Genomic DNA, 15953 nt, shown 5'->3' on the forward strand with positions numbered 1-15953 from the left:
TTCATACTTGGGTTGTTTTCCCTTTTGGCTATCAATAAACACTGACATACAAGTAACCATTTGAGTCCCTATTTTCAATACTTTTGGATATATACAAAGAGAGGAACTGTTGGATCAAATGGTAATTCTGTGTATAACTTTTTGAGGAACAGCCAAACAATTTTTCACAGCAGCTACACCTTTTACAATTTCTACCAGCAGTGATCAAGAGTTCCTAGTTTTTTTGTCTTTGTCTTTTTACAGCCAAACTCAAGGCATATGAAAGTTCCCAGGCTAGGGGATGAATTGGAGCTGCAGCTACTGGCCTACACCACGGCCACAGCAATGCGGGATTTGAGTTGCATCTGCAACCCGCACTATAGTTCACGGCAACCCCAGATCCACTGAGCAGGGCCAGGGAACGAACCTGCATCCTCATGGATGTTAGATTCGTTTCCACTGAGCCACGACAGGAACTCCAAGAGTTCCTATTTCTTTACACCCCCATTAACACTTGTTATTTCCCATGGTTCCTGATCATAGCCATCCTGGTGTGTATGACGTGGTATCTCATTGTGATTCTGATTTGTATTTTCCTAACGACTAGTGATGTTGAGCATCTTTTCATGTATTTATGGCTGTTTATATATCTTCTTCAGAGAAAGGTCTATTCAAATTCTTTGTCCATTTTCAAAGTGCACTGCTTATTTTTTTATATCAAGTTATAGGAGATCCTTATACACTGTAGGTGTGAATCCCTTAGCAGGTATATAATTTGCAAACATTTTCTCACATCCTGTGGGTTGTCTTTTCACTCTCTCAATACTGTCCTTTGATGCACAAATGTTTTTAGTTTTTGATAAAGTTCTATTTATCTTTTCTTCTGCTTTTTTTGCTTTTTAGGACCGCACCTGTGACATATGGCAGTTCCCAGGATAGGGGCTGAATCAGAGCTACAGATGCCGGCCTACACCACAGACACAACAACTTGGTATCCGAGCTGCATCTGCAATCTACACCACAGCTCACGGCAACGCTGTAACCTTCACCCACTGAGTGAGTCCAGGGATCGAACCTGCAACTTCATGGTTCCTAGTTGGATTCATTTCCGCTGAGCCACAACGGTAACTCCTATTGATCTATTTTTAAACTGACTGTTTTTTCGGCATCATACCCAATAAATTACTGCCAAATCCAGTGTTACGAAGATTTCCCCATGTATTTTCATCTAACGGTTTTATAGTTTGATTTCTTAAATTTAGGTTTTTGATCATTTGTTAATTTTTCTACCTGTCCCAATTTTTTTTTGCATATGGCTATCCTGTTTCCCATTACTATTTTTTGAAGACTGTCCTTCTCTCACTGAATGGTCTTGGTACCCTTGTCAAAAACCATTTCAACATATGTAAAGGGTTATCTTGGAGCTCTCTATTCTACTCCATTGTTCTTTATCTCTGTCCTTATTCCAATATGACACTGTTTTCGTTATACAGCTCTGTATTAAGTTCTGAAGTCAGAAAGTATGAGTGTGTTTATTGTAGATTTTTGGTTTGTGGTTCCCATGAGGTTTTGATATAGCATTCTATATAATGCAAAATTGTTTTAAGTTGCTGATCTCTTAATTTCAAATGTGTTTTCAATATTCTCTTTTGTCCTCTCCTCTAGAGAAGCTCATTTAGCATTTGTTGTAAAGCTGGTTTGGCGGTGCTGAATTCTTTTAGCTTTTGCTTGTCTATAAAGCTTTTGATTTCTCTATCATATCTAAATGAGAGTCTCCATGGTTAGAATATTCTCGATTGCAGGTTCTTCCCCTTCATAACCCTAAATATATCCTGCTACTCCCTTCTGGCTAGCAGAGTTTCTGTTGAAAATTCAGCTGATAACCTTATGGTGATTCCTTGTAAGTTACCTGTTGCTTTTCATATTTTCTTATTTTTTTCATTTTTAAAAATTTTTTCAAGTATAGTGCATTTACTATATTGTGATAATTTCTACTGTACAACAAAGAGATTCTATTATACATATACACACATTCACTCTTTTTCAGATTCTTTTCCCATACAGACTATCAGAGAATACTGGGTAGAATTCCCTGTGCTATACAGCAGGTCCCCACTGGACAGTCATTTCATATGTCGAAGTGTGAACATGCAGGTCCTAAACCTTCAGTAATACCCTGTCCTCAACCTATCCCCTTTGGTAATCATAAGTTTGTTTTGGAAGTCTATGAGTCTGTTTATGTTCTGCAAATAAGTCTATTTGTATTCTTTTGTTGTTGTTGTTGTTGTTGTTGCTATTTCTTGGGCCGCTCCCGCGGCATATGGAGGTTCCCAGGCTAGGGGTTGAATCGGAGCTGTAGCCACCGGCCTACGCCAGAGCCACAGCAACGCGGGATCCGAGCCGCGTCTGCAACCTACACCACAGCTCATGGCAACGCCGGATCGTTAACCCACTGAGCAAGGGCAGGGACCGAACCCGCAACCTCATGGTTCCTAGTCGGATTCATTAACCAGTGCGCCACAACGGGAACTCCTGTATTCTTTTTTTTAAGATTCTACATGTAAGTGGTCATATGATGTTTGTCTTTCACTAACTTCACTTAATATAATAATCTCTAGGTCCATCCATTGTTGCAAATGGTATTATTCATTCTTTTTAATGGTTGAGCAATACTCCACCATATAGATGTACCACATCTTCTTCATCCATCCCTTTGTCAATAGACATTTAGGCTGCTTCCATGTCTCGGCTATTGTAAACAGTGCCGCAAAAAACACGGGGGTCCATGTATCGTTTTGAATTATGGTTTTCTCTGGATAGATATCTAGGAGTTGGATTGTTGGAGTTCTATTTTTAGTTTTTTGAGGAATCTCCATGCTGTTTTCCATAGTAGTTGTACCACTCTACATTCCCACCAACAGTGTAAGAGGGTTCCGTTTCTCTGTACCCTCTCTAGCATTTATTGCTTATAGTGTTTTTTTTTTTTTTTTTTTTTCCTTTGGTCTTATTGCTATTTCTTGGGCCGCTCCTGTGGCATATGGAGGTTCCCAGGCTAGGGGTCCAATCGGAGCTGTAGCCACTGGCCCGGGCCAGAGCCACAGCAACATGGGATCTGAGCCGCGTCTGCAACCTACATCACAGCTCACGGCAACGCCGGATCGTTAACCCACTGAGCAAGGGCAGGGACCGAACCCGCAACCTCATGGTTCCTAGTCGGATTCGTTAACCACTGCGCCACAACGGGAACTCCTAGAGTTTTTGATGATGGCTATTCTGGTGGTGTAAGGTAGTACCTCCTAGCAGTTTTGATTTGCATTTCTCTAATAATTAGTGATGCTGAACATCTATTCATGTGTTTTCTGGCCATCTGTATGCCTTCTTTAAAGAAATGTCTATTTAGAGCTTCTGCCTGTTTTTGATTGGGTTGTTTTCTTGATATTGAGCTGCATAAGTTGTTTGTATATTTTGGAGATTAAGCCCTTGTCAATCATTTGATTTTCAAATATTAGTATTTTCTCTTTGTATTTAATTTCTGTTTGATTAGTATGTGTCTTAGCATATTCCTCTTTGAGTCTATCCTATATGGTACTCTCCACACTTTCTCAACTTGAGTGTTTCCTTTCCTACATTAGGGAAGTTTTTGGCTATAATCTCTTCAAATATTTTCTCAGGCCCTTTCTCTCTTCTGGGACCCCTATGATGCAAATATTGGTTCATTTAATGTTGTCTCAGGGGTCTCTCATTTATTTGTCTTTTTGCCTTTTCTGGGGCCACTGCTGCGGCACATGGAGGTTCCCAGGCTAGGGGTCCAATTGGAGCTATAGCTGCTGGCCTACACCACAGCCACAGCAGTGGGGGATCTGAGCCGCATCTGCAACCTACACCACAGCTCACGGCAATGCCAGATCTTTAACCCACTGAGCAAGGTCAGGGATCAAACCCGCAACCTCATGGTTCCTAGTCAGATTCATTAACCACTGAGCCACGACAGGAACTCCAGGGGTCTCTTAGATTGTTCTCAATTCTTTTCATTCTTTTTTATTCTTTTCTGTGGCAGTGATTTCCACCACTCTGTCTTCCACCTCACTTATTTGTTCTTCTGATTTAGTTATCCTGCTAATTAATTCCCTCTAGGGTATTTTTCATTTCAAATATTGACTATTGTTCATCCTTCTTTGCTTGTGCTTTAAATCTCTCTGTTAAACATTTCTTGTAACTTCTTGATGGGTTCTTATATTCGTTTCCTCAAATCTTACTATCATTACTCTGAATTCTTTTTCAGGTAGACTACCTAGCTCCTCTTCATGTACTTGCTTTTGTGTGTTTTCATCTTCTTTCTTTGTCTGAAACATATTTCTCTATCATCTTACACTGTCTAACTTTCTGTCTGTGATCCCCTTGACAGCAAGTGTACAGATGCAGTGGCTGGTGCCCAGTCCTGGAGTTCTTGGCAGTGGTGACAATTCATGTGCATGCAGAGCACACAATGGGAGCAACAGTGACTTGTTACCTCTCTGGAGTCAGGTGGCTGCTACGGATGGGGTTGATGATGGAGGTGGCAGTTGTTCACAGGACTGCTCCTAGGGATGGTGGTGGCTTGCATAATCCCTCCTGGTGCCACCTCCAACTTTGTTCTTCTTTTTCAAGATTGTTTTGGCTATTCCAGATTCCTTTATAGTCTACATGAATTTTAGAATGGCCTGTCTCCTTCTGGAAAAAAAAATGCTGTTATAATTTTGATAAGGATTACAATAAATCTGTAGATACCCTATCATCATCTGAACAATATTAAGGGCTTCTGATTCATGAATATGGGATTTTTTCCATTTATTTATGTCTTCTTTAACTTATTTCAGCAAAGTTTTGTAGTTTTTACTATACAAGTCTTGCATATCCTCAGTTAAATTTGTTCCTAAATATTCTATTCTTTGTGATGCCAAATTATAAATAGAATTATTTTTCTAATTTCCTTTTTTTTGTCTTTTTGCCATTTCTTGGGCTGCTCTTGCAGCATGGAGGTTCCCAGGCTAGAGGTCTAATCAGAGCCATAGCCTCCAGCTTATGCCAGAGCCACAGCAACAGGGGATCCGAGCCGTATCTGCAACCTACACCACAGCTCACAGCAATGCCGGATCCTTAACCCACTGAGCAAGGCCAGGGATTGAACCCACAAACTCATGGTTCCTAGTCGGATTTGTTAACCACTGAGCCACGATGGGAACTCCTCCTTTTTTGTTTTATTTATTGCTAGCATATAGGTGATTTCTGCATGTTGATTTATATCCTGCAACATTGCTGAATTTGTTTATTAGCTCAAACCATGCACGTATGTATCTGTGTAATCTCACAGGGGAAAATCTATGTGAGGACACAGCAAGAGCGTGGACATCTGCAAGCCAAGGAGAGAGTACTCAGTGGAAACCAATGCTGCTGTTACCTTGATCTCGGATTTTCAGCCTCCAAAACTGGGAGAAAATAAATTTATGTTGTTGAAGCTGCCCAGGCTGTGGTATTTTATTATGGGAGTTCTAGGATTTAATATTGGTAGTGAGTCAAGTTTGTCTGCTGGTTGAAAAGACAAGCTGGCCAAGGGAGATGCAGGGCTGCTCTTTCCTCTCCAGTGGCCTGACGGCTCCTCCTCTCTCAGTGACCCCAAGCATCATCTTGTGACCTGCTCTCTGTGAAATAATACCATGATCTAGATATCTTTCTATAAGTGGAAATGCTTTCTCTATCACTGTGTTAAATGACCACCTATTTTAGAGATATATGGTAATTTATTAATCCATCCAATGTTAATGGCTCTTTGGGTTGGTTTTCAATTTTAAAGTTTTAAGCAAAACAGTTATGCCAAAATCTTTCATACGTATTTGAGTTTATTTATAGGATGAAGTCCCAGTAGCAAAAGTTCTATATCAACGTGTACTCACATTAATTTTTGTGACATATTGTCAAAGATGGTACCAACTTACACTCCCACCAATATTTTGGAATGACCAATACTTTAAAATTTTTGCCAAAGTATTTTGCTTTATATATTTGGTACTTGTAAGAATAAATTTTAATGTGTTTGTATTTATTACATGTATTTATGTGTTTGTTTCCTTCTTTTGAGATAGTCATTTTGAAAAAGGTCATAATGACACCAGAAAAACTGATCACATTACATCTACTTCAAATATTTTCACTTTTATAGATTTGCTAAAATTCTTAAAGATATCATTAACATCCAGCACCATCTGGCTTGGTTAACACAATCAGTCCAAGTTGTCTTTCTAGAGAGTAAAATTCATTTTCCACTGGATGGCAGAGTTTATAAAACCAGAAAGATATCACACATTAAAACTGAAAAACATAGGATTAACTTTCACTCTTATTTTATAACCAATATTCTATTTACAGAGCAAAACCCCGCAAAGAATGATAACAAAAAACTTGGGGAGAAAAAACATCCAAATAAAGTTTAGAAGTAACAATCCACATACAGCACCATATACAGAATTCCTTGTATTTTCCTTAAAAGAATGAAACAACCAACCATTGAGGGAGTTGCCCTTAAGATCCAGACCTAAAGACAACCCAAAGTCAAATAATAATAACTCATGTACCTGTAAGGTCTAAGAGGCCAGGGGGATTTGGAAATTTTTTGTGAATATAAATCTTTGCTGCTAACCTTGATCTAATTTTACTTCTCATGAGCCAAAGAAAGAGACCAGCATTTACACAGTGGTCAGCAACTCCTCAAGGCATTCTGCTATAAAGGAAAGAAGAAGAATGAACCTACAGGAAGATGATGTTAGGTGAAGATAAATTAAAAAAATTTTCTTCACCTGACCGGAAAAATAGGATGATGGGAAATTTCGCAGAGAAGAGAATTAATGGCACTGTATTCTTGAGTATGCTCCACAGAGTGACAGTTGGTCCTTACAACATTATATATAATATCCTAAAACTGAAGATAGCCACAACTATCTGTCAACAGAAGAAAAGCTTAATTGCCTAAAGTAAATATGCAATACTATATAGCAATGAAAATGAACAAACTGCTAAGTGCAACAGAATTGGTAACTCTCCCAAGCATAACTTTAAGCAAAAGCAGTCAGGCAAAAGAGAATGCATTATTATACAATTTCTGTATGATTCTATTTATATAAAGTTTTCAAACACTTGAAGGAGTCTACTGCATCAGAAGTCAGGATCATAGTCATCTGGGGCAGGAGGGAGAAAAAGGAGAGAGGGTTGCAGTCTCCAGTATGGACATTCTGTTTTTTGGACTGGATAGCAACTGTGTATTCACTTTATAATTACTGGATGAAAAGGATACTTATAATCTGTGCATGGTTCTATATGTACTTTATATTTTTCAATAAAAATATATGAGAAATTTAAATAAGATAAAGAGATGCAAGTTGTCCTCAGATACCCTTAGATTAGAAACTGATGATTACTCACTTGGAACACAATGAAAAGATTCCTCCTCTGAAGAGGAAGTATAACTTAATGATCTGTAAGTTGACTTTGAATCTAAGAATTTACAGATGAACGAAATTTAAAAACAGCCAGTAAAATTAATAGCCCTTTAAACAAGTCTGCTCAAATTTTTCCTCAGAGTAATGACTTTATTTTTTTTGTGGTAAAAATTAATATCCTATGCAGAAGAAAACAAACATGGTATCCTTAAAAATGATTTCTGATCCATTAATGACCGCTTACGCTCCTTAAGATCAAACTCTATTTTGTCTTAATTCATGATTTTACCCCCTCAAAGTAATTAGCGAAGAAATACTAAGTTAATGTGTATTATCCTACTGTCACATAATAACTCTTATGAAAATGACATTTCTAAACAAGATTAAAAACAAAAAACAGCCAGATTTCATAAAAACACACCACTTAGGCAGGAATCTTGATGTGGCTGTTCCTCCTCACCATCCCCGCTACCTGCTACTTTGCCAAATTATCAAAATTTTGCTGCCAGAAGAACAAACAAGCCATCAGAGAAAGGTCAGAGCTTCTGTTACATAAAATCTATGTCAAATCCTGGCTCCCTTCCCCTGGCATTACTGTATAATAAAGTGACAAAAATGCTCCTGATAAAAATTTCTTCTGAGACAAACTCACAGTGATTGCATGGATCAGTTCTTTGCACTCACCAGGGAGGATAGATGTGGAGGATGTCTTGTGGAAGTCCCCCAAGGCAACGTGCAGTCTCCTTGGTGAAGAGAACCTTCAGGCCAGGGACTCCACCTTGAGAAGGACTGTCACCCTGTAGCCCTGATAACTGCTCACACATGGCAACTTGGATGGTGCATTCCTCATGCAGCTCTAGAATTTTCACAGTTAATACACCAGATTTAATATCTAAAAGATTAAGAAAAGAAGAAGACCAAAAATGAAGTCTGAAAGACATATGGTGCAAGTATGATTAAATTATCATAAAAAAGAGAAGCACATTCATATAGCATTTCCTCCCTGGAGAAAATGGTCTATAACTTGGCAAAGTAAAACAGAGACTATAACATGCTCAGGGTAACATTTTTAAAAATCAAATTAACATTCGTATTGCATTTCATATATGCATTTTAAACAACAGGAAAAGTCCACTATCATAAAGAAAGTATTATACATACAGAAAACCCAGTCCCATCATTTCACAAAGCATGCTTTTTCACTCCAAAACTTGAACCCTGATGGGATTAAGATGGCTGATTAGAAGGACTGGAGCTCAACTTCTCTCCTAAAAACAACAAAATTTACAACCAAATACTGAGCAATCTACAACCAAATGGACGAGAAACTTGCAAAAAGATGTCCTACCCCAGAAGACAAAGGGGAGGCCACATCAAGAGGAAGGAGGGGCAATTATGCGATACAAGTAACCCCATACCTCCTGGGTGGGAAGCCCCACAGACTGGAAACTAACTGGTTCACAGAGACTCACCTACAGAGGTGAGAGTTCTGAGCCCCACATCAAACTCCCATGTGTGGGCATCTGGCACCAGGAGAAAGAGCCCTGGAGCATCTGGCATTGAAGGCCAGTGGAGCTTGTGCACAGGAGCTCCAGGGCACTGGGGGAAATGGAGATCCCATTCTTAAAAGGCGCACACAGACTTTCATGTGCACTGGGTCCCTGGGCAAAGCAAAGTCTCCATAGGAATCTGGGTCAAACTTGACTACAGTTGTTGAAGGACCTCCTGGGAAAATAGGGGTGAATGTGGCTTGAGGTGGGGCAAGGACATTGGAAGCAAAGCTCTTGGGAATAGTCATTCAGCGTGCCTTTCTCTGGAGGTGGCCATTTTGGGAAAATCTGGCCCCAACCATCAGCCCTGAGAAGCCCCAGCCCAAACAACAATCCAGGTAGGCTCACACCTGCCCATCAGTAAACAGGCTGCCTAAAGACCCCCCAGGCACACAGCTGCCTCTAATCTCACCCAGAGACAAAGCCCTACCCACCAGAGGGATAGGAATCAGCTCCACCTACCAGTGGGCGGGCATCAGTCCCTCCCATGAGGAAGCCTACAGCAAGTCCCCATACTAACTTCAGCCACAAAGCGGGGCAGACACACGCCAGAAGTAAGAGAGGCTACAACTCTATGATCTGTAAAACGGTCACCACACCAAAAACCTATAAAAATGAAAACACAGAGAACTATAACTCGGAGGAGAGAGAGGGGAAAAAAACCCCGAAAAACAGCTAAGTGATCAGGAGATTCTCAGCCTCCAGGAAAAAGACTTTAGACTGTTGACGCTGAAGATAATGCAAGACAGTGGAAATAAACTGGAGGCAAAGAAGGATAACTTACAGGAAACACTGAGCAAAGAGATACAAGACATAAAACTTAAACAAGAAGAGATGCAAAATACAACAGATGAAATTAAAAATTCATTACAAGCAGCCAACAGCAGAATACAGGAGGCAGAAGAACGAATAAGCGAGGTGGAGGACATACTAGTGGAAATCACAGATGCGGAACAGAAAAGAGAAAAAAGATTGAAAACAAATGAAGAGAGTCTCAGAGAACTCTGGAACAACGTTAAACACACCAACATCGGTATTACAGGGGTGCCAGAAGGAGAAGAGAGAAGGGGACAGAATAAATATTCAAAGAGATAATCGCTGAAAACTTCCCTAACATGGGAAAGGAACCACTCACTTGAATCCAGGAAGCACAACGAGCACCAGATAAAATAAACCCAAGGAGGAACACCCTGAGACACATAGTAATCAAAATGGCCAAAATTAAAGACAAAGAGAAAATATTGAAAGCAGCTAGGAAAGAGAAACAAACAACATACAAGGGAACCCTGATAAGGTTATCGGCAGATTTTTCAGCAGAAACTCTAAGGCCAGAAGGGAGTGGCATGATATACTTAATGGGATGAAAGGAAAAAACCTCCAACCAAGATTACTTTACCCAGCAAGGCTCTCATTCAGATCTGAAGGAGAAATCAAAAGCGTCACACATAAGCAAAAGCTAAGAGAATTCAGCAACACTCAACCAGCTTTACAACAAATACTATAGGAACGTCTCTAGACAGAAAAGAAAAGGCCACAACCAGAAACAAAAATACCACAAATGACGAGGCTCACCAGTAAAGACATATATACAGTAAAGATACGAAATCATCCATGCACAATTATGCCACCAAAATCCGAAATCGTGAGAAGAGGACAGTACAAATGCAGGACACTGGAGATGCCCTTGCAGTTTAGAGACCAACAACTTAAAACAATCTCATATATATATATATATATATAGACTCATATCAAAACTTCAGAATAACTGCAAACCAAAAATTGACAATTGATGCACAAACAAAAAGAAAAACCAACTCAAATACAACACTAAAGACAGTCATCAAACCAGAAGAGGAGAGAACAAGAGAAGAAGGGAAGAAAAAAGAGCAACAAAACCAAATCCAAAGCAACTAATAAAAGGGCAACAAGAACATACATATCAATCATTACCTTAAATGGTAATAGACTAAATGCCCAAGTCAAAAGACATAGGCTGGCTGAATGGATACAAAAACTGGGAGGTGGTGTAGGTCACAGACGTGCCTCGGATCCTGCATTGCTGTGGCTGTAGTGTAGGCTGGCAGCTACAGATCCAATTCAACTCCTAGCCTGGGAACCTCCATATGCCGCAGGAGCGGCCCAAGAAACGGCAAAAAGACACACACACACACACACACACACACACACACACACACAAAGCATCAATCCAAGAAGAAGATGGAACGATTTTAAATATCTACGCACCCAACATAGGTTCACAACAATATATAAGGCAACTGCTAACAACCTTAAAAGGACAAATCAACAGGAACACAATAATTGTGGGGGACTTTAACACCCCACTTACAGCAATGGACAGATCATCCAGACAGAAAATCAATAAGGAAACAACAGGCCCTGAATGAAACATCAGACCAGATGGACTTAATGGCTGTTTATAGGATAGTCCATCCAAAAGCAACAGAATACACATTCTTCTCAAGTGCACGTGGAACATTCTCTGAGATTGATCACATCCTGGGCTACAAATCCAATCTCGGTAACTTTAAGAAAATTGAAATCATATCAAGCATCTTTTCCGACTACAACGCTATACGACTGGAAATCAACAACAAGAAAAAAAAAAAACTGCAAAGAACACAAACACATAGAGACTCAACAACATGCTACTAAACAACCAATGGATCACTGAAGAAATCAAAGAGGAAATTAAAAAATACCTAGAAGCAAATGACAACAAAGATATGACACTCCAAAACCTATGGGATGCAGCAAAAGCCATTCTAAGAGGAAAGTTTATAGCAATACAAGCCCACCTCAGGAAACAAGAAAAAGCTCAAATCAACAAGCTAACTTTACATCTAAAGCAGAGAGAGAACAGACAAGACCTAAAGTTAGCAGAAGGAAAGAATCAAAAAGATCAGAGCAGAAGTCAATGAAATAGAAACAAAGAAAAGCCTTAAAAAAGATCCATGAAAGGTAAAGCTGGTTCTTTGAGAAGATCAACAAAAGTGATATACCCTTAGCCAGACTTATCAAGAAAAAAAGAGAGAAGACTCAAATCAATGAAATTAGAAATGAAAAAGGAGAAGTAACAACAGACATCACAGAAATACAAAGGACCACAAGAGACTACTATATGCAACTATACGCCAATAAAACGGAAAACCTAGAAGAAATGGACAAAAATTCTTAGAAAAGTATACAGTCTTCCAAGACTAAACCAAGATGAAATAGAAAAGATGAATGGACCAATCACAAGTACTGAAAGCAAAACTGTGATTAAAAAACTTCCAACAAACAAATGTCCAGGACCAGATGGCTTCACAGGCGAATCTACCAAACATTCAGAGAAGAGCTAACACCTCTCCTTCTGAAACTATTTCAAAAATTGCAGAGGAAGGGATAATCCCAAACTCATTCTATGAGGCCACCATCACCCTGATATCAAAACCAGACAAAGATACCACAAAAAAAGAAAACTACAGGCCAATTTCACTGATGAACATCGACGCAAAAACCCTCAACAAAATACTAGCAAACTGCATCCAACAATACATTAAAAGGATTGTACATCATGATCAAGAGGGATTTATCCCAGGGATGCAAGGGTTCTTCAATATCCACAAATCCATCAGTGTGATACACCACTTTAACAAACTGAAGAATAAAAACCCTATGGTCCTCTCAATAGACGCGGAAAAAGCCTTTGACAAAATCCAACACCCATTTCTGATAAAAACCCTTCAGAAAGTGGGCATAGAGGGAATCTACCTCAACATGATAAAGGCCATAGATGACCAACCCACAGCGAACATCGTTCTCAATGGTGAAAAGCTGAAAGAATTCCCACTGAGATGAGGAACAAGACAAGGATGTCCACTCTTGCCACTACTCTTCAACATAGTTTTGGAAGTCCTAGCCACGGCAATCAGAAAAGTAAAAGAAATAAAAGGAATCCAAACTGGAAAGGAAGAAGTAAAATTATCACTATCTGCAGATGACATGATACTATACCTAGAGAATCCTAAAGACTCTACCAGAAAACTGTTAGAGCTCATCAATGAATTAGGCAAAGTCGCAGGATACAAAATTAACACACAGAAATCAATGGCATTTCTATATACTAACAATGAAAGATCAGAAAGAGAAATTAGGGAAGCAATCCCGTTTACCATCTCATCAAAGGGAATAAAATACCTAGGAATAAACCTACTAAAGAGACAAAAGACCTATACTCTGAAAACTATAAGACACTGATGAATGAAATCAAAGAAGACACAAATAGATGGAAAGATATACCATGCTTGCAGACTGGAAGAGTTAATATTATCAAAATGACTGTACTACCTAAGGCAATCTACAGATTCAATGCATTTCCTATCAAATTACTAAGGACATTTTTCACAGAACTCAAACAAAATATTTTAAAGCTTGTTTGGGAGCAGAAAAGACCCAGAATAGCCAACGCCATCCTGAGAAAGAAAAATGGAGGTGGAGGAATCAGGCTCCCAGACTTCAGACTATACCACAAAGCAACAGTCATCAAAACCATATGGTACTGGGACAAATACAAAAATATAGATCAGCAGAACAGGACAGAAAGCCCAGAATTAAACCCACGCACCCACAGCCAAATAGTCTATACTAAGGAGGCAAGAATACACAATGGAGAATGGACAGCTGTTCAATAAGTGGTGCTGGGAAAACTGGACAGCCACACGGAAAAGAATGAAATTAGAATACTCCCTAACACCATACACAAAAATAAACTCCAAATGGACTAAAGACCTAGATATAAGACCAGACACTATCAAATTCTTAGAGGAAAACATAGGCCAAACACTCTCTTACACAAATGACAGCAACATCTTCTCAGATCCACCTCTTAGAGTACTGACAGTAAAAACAATAATAAACAAATGGGACCTAATCAAACTTAAAAGTTTCTGCACAGCAAAGGAAACCCTAAACAAAATAAAAAGACAGCCCCTGGAATGGGAGGAAATCTTTGCAAATGAATCGACTGACAAGGGATTCATCTCCAAAATTTATAAACACCTTCTGCAGCTCCATACCAAAAAAACAAACAACCCCATCAAAAAATGCACAGAAGATCTAAACAGACAGTTTAGACATACAGATGGCCAAAAAACTCGTGAAAAGATGTTTAACATCACTCATCATTAGAGAAATGCAAATCAAAACCGCTACCAGGTACCACCTTACACCAGCCAGAATGGCCATCCTCAAAAAGTCTACAAACAATAAGTGCTGGAGAGGGTGTGGAGAAAAAGGAACCCTAGTACACTGTGGTGGGATTGTAAACTGGTACAACCACTGTAGAAAACAGTGTGGAGATTCCTCAGAAAACTAAAAAATAGAACTACCATTTTGATCCAGCAATCCAAACTCCTGGGCATCTATCCAGAGAAAACCATGACTCGCAAAGGCACATGTACTCAATGTTCATTGCAGTATTATTTTCAATAGCCAAGACATGGGAACAACGTAAATGTCCATCGACAGAGGAGTGGATCAAAAAGATGTGGTACATATACACAATGGGATATTACTCAGCCATTAAAAGGAAGGAAATACTGGCATCTTTGGCAACATGGATGGTCCTAGAAATTACCATGCTAAGTGAAGTCAGCCATACAATGAGACACCAACATCAAATGCTTTCACTGACATGTGGAATCTGAAAAAAAGACAGACTGAACTTCTTTGCAGAACAGATGCTGACTCATAGACATTGAAAAACTTATGTTCTCCAGAGGAGACAGTTTGTGGGGTGGGAGGATGTGCTTGGGTTATGGTTAGAAATCCTGTGAAAGTGGATTGTTATGATCATTATACAACTACATATGTGATAAATTCATTTGAGTAATAAAAAAAAATTCCATGCAAACAGGAATCCAAAGAAAGCTGGAGTAGCAATACTCACATCAGAGAAAACAGACTTTAAAAAGAAGATTATTTGAAGGGATAACGAAGGTTACTAACTCATGATCAAAGGATCAATCCAAGAAGAATATAGAACAATTTTAAATATCTACACACCCAACATAGGTTCACAACAATATATAAGGCAACTGCTAACACCCTTAAAAGGAGAAATCGACAAAACTTGAACCCCTTCAAAATGCACAACGAAGGGAGTAGAACCACGTCCTTCTTTCTCACATGCCCCTCTACCTCATCACCTGCTTTGATTGTCTACTTTGATATGACATAGTGTGACTGGTCAGCTGCATGTATTCTAATAATCATGGAAGTTAAAAGCGGAGGATTTCTGTGGAATGCTGGGAGTTAGGGCTCTAGATTTAAATGGGTGGCCTTTAGGAGTTCCCCTGTGGCTCACTGGGTTATGGATCTGACAATGTCACTTCAGTGGCTCAGTTTGCTGTTGTGACATGGGTTCGATCCCTGGCCAGGAATTCCATATGCCACAGTAGTGATCCCCCCACATTCTTAAAAAATAGGTGGAATTTTATATGGATTCAATCACTGGCACTCATTAATTAAGCTGACTAAGTTATACAGCATTCCAACATTTCATGTGTAAAATGGGATCATGCCACCTTCCTTGAACAACATTTTAAAGAATTAAGTGAGATAAAGTTGACAGTGTACATAACCTATAACCTAGAAATCTCAGATATGTACCCAGAAACTCAGTCACAGGCACAGGAGATCTAGACAAGGCTGTACACCTCAGGGTTCTTTATAAGAGTAGAAGACTGGACCCAGCATCTTTTTCTTAAACACGGAGATCAATAAAATACTGATACAGACTTGTCATTCCAGTACATAAATATGGTAGAGCAGGATTCCCAGAAAACTCGGGATAACCATTGAATCATGCAAGAAAGAGGAGTGTGACAAGGGGAACCCACTGGATTTCAAATTTATTTGTCATATTGTTTCTGTTATAAAAACAGAAGACAAA

General features: G+C 39.3%; 1 protein-coding gene across 6 annotated transcripts in view; it reads right to left on the minus strand.

The window, feature by feature from the left end:
* The window catches only part of SPIDR (scaffolding protein involved in DNA repair), a 315808-nt gene that overhangs the window by 171787 nt on the left and 128068 nt on the right, over positions 1-15953 (minus strand). For all 6 annotated transcript variants that reach the window (XM_021090636.1, XM_021090640.1, XM_021090638.1 and 3 more), the window contains one exon: positions 8133-8340. In XM_021090636.1, coding sequence (XP_020946295.1) covers positions 8133-8340 — 208 coding nt within the window. The remainder of the gene's footprint in view (positions 1-8132; positions 8341-15953) is intronic.

This window comes from Sus scrofa, chromosome 4, assembly GCF_000003025.6.
Source record: "Sus scrofa isolate TJ Tabasco breed Duroc chromosome 4, Sscrofa11.1, whole genome shotgun sequence".
NCBI classification, from domain to species: domain Eukaryota; kingdom Metazoa; phylum Chordata; class Mammalia; order Artiodactyla; family Suidae; genus Sus; species Sus scrofa.